Source organism: Brachyhypopomus gauderio, chromosome 19 (genome assembly GCF_052324685.1).
Source record: "Brachyhypopomus gauderio isolate BG-103 chromosome 19, BGAUD_0.2, whole genome shotgun sequence".
NCBI lineage: Eukaryota > Metazoa > Chordata > Actinopteri > Gymnotiformes > Hypopomidae > Brachyhypopomus > Brachyhypopomus gauderio.
Window position 1 is genome coordinate 12449946 of NC_135229.1, and position 5201 is coordinate 12455146.

At 39.9% G+C, this 5201-nt stretch overlaps 1 protein-coding gene across 1 annotated transcript; it reads left to right on the forward strand.

Annotated features, from left to right (window-relative positions):
- Positions 1-4124: 4124 nt before the first annotated feature.
- LOC143483380 (serine/threonine-protein kinase pim-3-like) lies at positions 4125-4811 on the forward strand. Its single transcript, XM_076982218.1, has 2 exons — positions 4125-4494; positions 4606-4811. Exons 1-2 carry the CDS (start codon positions 4158-4160, stop codon positions 4809-4811), a joined length of 543 nt encoding a protein of 180 aa, XP_076838333.1. The 5' UTR covers positions 4125-4157.
- The last annotated feature ends 390 nt before the right edge of the window (positions 4812-5201 follow it).

Sequence of the window (5201 nt, forward strand, 5' to 3'; positions counted from 1 at the left end):
AATTCTTAAGCATTCTCCCCACATTCTAATGACATCACATGGCACCATAGCCCTTCTTATAATTACTTGTTCATTGGGAAACACTTACAAGGCATTTGAGCCTCACTGTGAGGCGTGCTGGGGTTCACTTTACCTGCTGTGGGATTTTCAGGTGTGTCCTACAACCCCCAAGAGCCAGTGATCCACGGCGGAAGTACGGCCGGACCCTCAAATGTCAGCCATGTTAGCATGCCTGTAGAAGGACCATCTATATGGGACATCCACCAGCCCACAGGTCCACTCCACACTGGTACTGTGTAACACTGAAGATTACATGCATATTCAACAAACCAAACAACCATGCATGATAAAGTATAAAAAAAACATTTATTTGTTTGTAAGGTCTGGCAGAGGTGCAGAACCATCAGCTTTCTGCACATGACCTGACCAGTAAAACATCAGTTTTATCAGAAAATGAGACATCACATAGTCTTCAACATTGTAATGAATTCACATGGCACTGTAGCCCTTCTTATAGACCTGATGATCTTAACAGTACACGTTCATGCATCCTCTGTGCCCTGGGTTGGTGTTTTGCATTTAGGCCCTGACATGGAGAGGCAGAGACACCTTGCTCAACCCCATGTTCAAGGCGAGGTTCTGAGGCAGATCCTCTTCTTTCATATAGACATTGATAAGATATTTTTACTAGGCACGCGTACTGTTTTTACAAACATTTGTGAATGGGTCACTCTCAGGAGCTCAGTGCTTTCCAGCGTGGAACTGTGACAATATGCCACCTGTGCAACAAATCCAGTCATGAAATTTCCTTGCTCCTAAACATTCGACAGTCAGCTGTATTATAAGGAAATGTGAATAACAACAACTCAGCCATGACTGCCAAGTGACCATGACTACATATTTGTATTATGAAACATGTGGACAGTATTTATTAGAAACAGGGGAAGACAAATGAACGAACCAGATGGACCAGAGGAAGACAAATGAATTTGAATGTATTTCATTTTCCATTCATTACTTTGTTGTGATATGTTTGGTGTAGAGTAGAGCACTTTAGAGTGGGCACCTTGACGACCCACATACAGTGTGGGTGTACTGTGACACTCGTTATCTGCTAGGTGGGTGTGTTTAGTCTAAGGTGATAATGCTTCGAATCATTGTTATACCAGCATAGTATAATACTGATAATACGGGTAATACTGATAATATGGATTACAGATGTCATTTTTCACTATTTTAGTACACCCCCAAACAATCTAAACAAAACATTGTCATGCTGCTTTGCTGGCTTCTGATACCTCATCTGGACTGCTGCCAAAGCATATATCTATTAATCTTTGTAATCTATGTAACATGGCTTATTTAAGTATTGGGTATCACTTGGCCAGTTTTAAACAATGCAGCAGCAGTCTGTGTGATATAAGGAGTTTGTGCTTTGTACCCACTTCTGTGGGCAAGGACAATGTGAGCTTACAAGCAAGACTAGACTTGAATGTTTTATTGCAATCAGTTGATTGTGCCGGACCTCCGTGAAAAAATATTTTGTTTTCCACTCTTTTTTAGACACTCGGCACTCCGTGTCCACTTTTCTTTTCTTTTCTTTGCTCCTCTCATTTTTACCGAAGGGCAAAACGGCAGCAGGAAAGTTACACTCCAACGGAGGTCAATGTGTCTGGATTAATGCGCCATCTATTGGGGAGACGATGGTATTGCAGATGAAAGCGTGAAAAGGGGAAAATGACGTTCTTACTATCATTTAGACAGGTTTGGCGGGTCGGATTAAAAAGCCTAAGGGGCCGTAGTTTGCCCGTGTATGGCCTATACAAACTAAATTGTGTTGGGTAATTTCCACTTCCACTGAGCTAACACATCCTACCTTGCATGTATCTTGCGATCGGAATTACTACTACAAATAACGATACACACACTATATTTGCTCATATATATAATTCTCAGATATAATTATCGGGTGTGTTAGTAATGAAAGGCGTGGGAGTTTAAAATAAACTCTAGCTTCCGAACAAAGGCCTTATTCAACAAAATTCCACACTAGAGCCAACGGATGGGACTATTAACTTTTTTTAATCCACCTCACAAGTAGGAGCAATCCACCGAACACAACGCGAGCTGTAATCTCGCCACTCCACAAAACACAAACCCCCCAAATGTCAAAATAAAAGACCCCCAATATAAATGATGCATTAACACAAAATGGTCTCTAAAATTACAACTAAAATAACTAAAAGAAAGATGAAATTGTATTTACAGTGCATATAGTACATATACATTTTCTTCAAGCACACGAGTTACATTTTCTTCAAAGAAATGATTTAGAAATGATTGAGGATGAGAAAGAGAGGATGCTCACATTTAAAATTATAATTGCAGAAAAGCATGGGGAAACAGCAGTGATTAATATTTCAACTAGCATTTCTATTATATATCTAAATTTATTTGTATTTGATTATATTCTGTTTGAAATGTGGAATATGTTTTTTTTTACTTGTATAATTCAGCTGTGTCAACCATTGGCTAATGTTAAAATAATCCTTATGTTACTTAAAGGTTACATAAACATTGTGTTCTCTTCATTTTAGCTGAGCGCAAGAGGAGCAGAAGCTGCAAGTTGCCTATGTATCCTATGGTTTTAAAGCAAGCATTGAAGGAGTGCCTACATTTACTCCCTCTGTGGTTTACTGGCGAGATTGGCATAGGCTTCTGCAGTCTAATGTCTAAACAAAGAAAGATAAAATTGTATTTACAGTGCATATAGTACATATACATTTTCTTCAAGCACACGAGTTACATTTTCTTCAAAGAAATGATTTAGAAATGATTGAGGATGAGAAAGAGAGGATGCAGAAAAACATGGGGAAACAGCAGTGATTAATATTTCAACTAGCATTTCTATTTCAATTAAATTTATTTGTATTTGATTATATTCTGTTTGAAATGTGGAATATGTTTTTTTTTTTTACTTGTATAATTCAGCTGTGTCAACCATTGGCTAATGTTAAAATAATTCTAATGTTACTTAAAGGTTACATAAACATTGTGTTCTCTTCATTTTAGCTGAGCGCAAGGTGAGCAGAAGCTGCAAGTTGTCTGCAAAGCGAGGGTGAGAAGAGGAACCTCTGAGGCGGAGTAGGAAGAGGAAAGGGGATGCTCCTCAAGACTTGACACCCCACCCCATGGAGACGCGGGCAAAGAAGAAGAAGAGAGAGAAGAGAGAGGAGGAGTGCAAAGGTCTGTCTAGAATAGCACCCTCAACACTACCAGCATTTTACACCTGCTGAAATTTATTTTGACTGAATCTTATGTTGTACAATGATGTAACTTGTTTTTGTTTCATGTAGTGAGCTTCAATTCACGCTACACTGTGGGAGATCTCCTGGGCACAGGAGGATATGGCTCAGTGTATGCAGGAGTCCGCAAGGCTGATGGAAAACAGGTGAGCATAAGCACACAATACAAGAATGATTGTGGGACTTAATTTCTGTTTTAGATTGTGATTAGAACTTTGAAAGGAGCTATGAGTTTTCCCTAGAGAGCCTTTCTTATTCACATGGCAATCAAGTGGTCAAATCTAATGTGCCTTGACCTTTTTCCACTTTTTGAACACAAAGATCCTGATTATACAATGTGATAAGCTTGACAATCTGTGGATGAGTATTTATCAGACTCCAGATTTATGAGTTACATGAGAAGCTGTGGCTACCATCTGCAAGCCCTTAGATATATGTTAAATGTACTGACTGTTTTGTGTAAACAACTTCACTTGCTGTGTTTTTTATGTGACCAGATCGCCATTAAATTTGTGCCGAAGCATCACACAGAACGGTTCATCACTGTTGTAAGTTCAATATCTTTACTTATGTAATATTGGAACAATGTCTGGAATTTTTAGATGGGTAAAACTGCAAAGGGACTATAAACGCAAAGCTGTTAATATCCCATTCAGTGACTCCTCCCAACACGAATGGAAAACAGTTCACTTTTTAGATTCAGGTTTCATCTAATGATTGGTACCAATCCAGATCCCTTTCATGTTGACCTGCTAACCATAATTCCACTATAAAACTTCAAACCCATACTAACCATGTGTTCCCTAATTTTAGCCCGGCGAAACTCGCAGTCTCCCCCTAGAGGTGGCTTTAATGGAGATGGTGTGCAAGCCACCTCGTTGTCAGCATATTGTGGAGCTGCTAGAATGGTTTGATTGCGACTGCTTCATCTTGATTCTGGAGCGACCCATCCCCTGCATGGACCTGTTTGATTTCTTGGACTTGCACCAATACCAACTACCTGAGCCACTGGCACGATTGATCATGCGTCAGGTGGTTCAGGCTGTCCTTCACTGCCGTGACCGTGGAGTTCTGCATAGAGACGTCAAGGAAGAAAACCTTCTGGTCAACACCGACACCCTTGACGTCAAGTTGATCGACTTTGGTTGTGGCGATCTGCTTAAGACCGAACCCTACAGGCGCTTTGAAGGTTATTCACCATAGGAATGAAATGTGCACCTCAAGTTAAAAAATGGGATCAAATTAGAGACTATTATAAACTTGTTATTTTGTTACTGATGATTCTCTCTCGTTGTCTTAGGCACCAAGGTATACCGCCCACCTGAATGGCTGATTGACAGGACGTATGAGGGCCGTCAAGCCACCATCTGGAGTCTGGGTGTGCTCCTCTACAGCATTATCTGTGGAGATGTGCCCTTTGAGAAGGAGGAGGACATTGTTGAGGCACACCTCTGCTTCAAGGGAAACCCATCCAGAGGTGAAAAGGCAGAAGCATCTTCAAGATAACTAGAAATTCTAAATTGCAAAATGATCATTTATGTAATTATTTCATCTGGTAATGTAATACACAACCACAGATTGATAAAATGTACTAATGAAGAATGGAGAATTGGCAATACAACATTTTGTAACCGTCTTAAAATTATAAAAAAAGACTTCTTCAGTCTTTTTAGTTTTTGTTAGTGATGGAGGTTTCTGTACAGTTCTGTCATTTAAAAACTTTGAATAAGCCATTAGAACAGTCAGATCAGAGGTTTCAGATGGTAACTGATTTTCTTTCTCAACTAATCCCGTTGCTACACACACAGACTGCCGCCATCTGCTAACATGGTGTCTGCAAAAGGACCCTGAAAAACGTCCTGTGCTCGAGGATGTTCTGGCACATCAGTGGTTTTC

Bases quoted from the DNA above. Each gene is read 5' to 3' on its own strand.
- LOC143483380 (XM_076982218.1), top strand. From the start codon at position 4,158: ATGGAGATGGTGTGCAAGCCACCTCGTTGTCAGCATATTGTGGAGCTG. The intron at 4,495-4,605 runs GTTATTCACCAT...TCGTTGTCTTAG, and splicing joins ACCCTACAGGCGCTTTGAAG to GCACCAAGGTATACCGCCCA.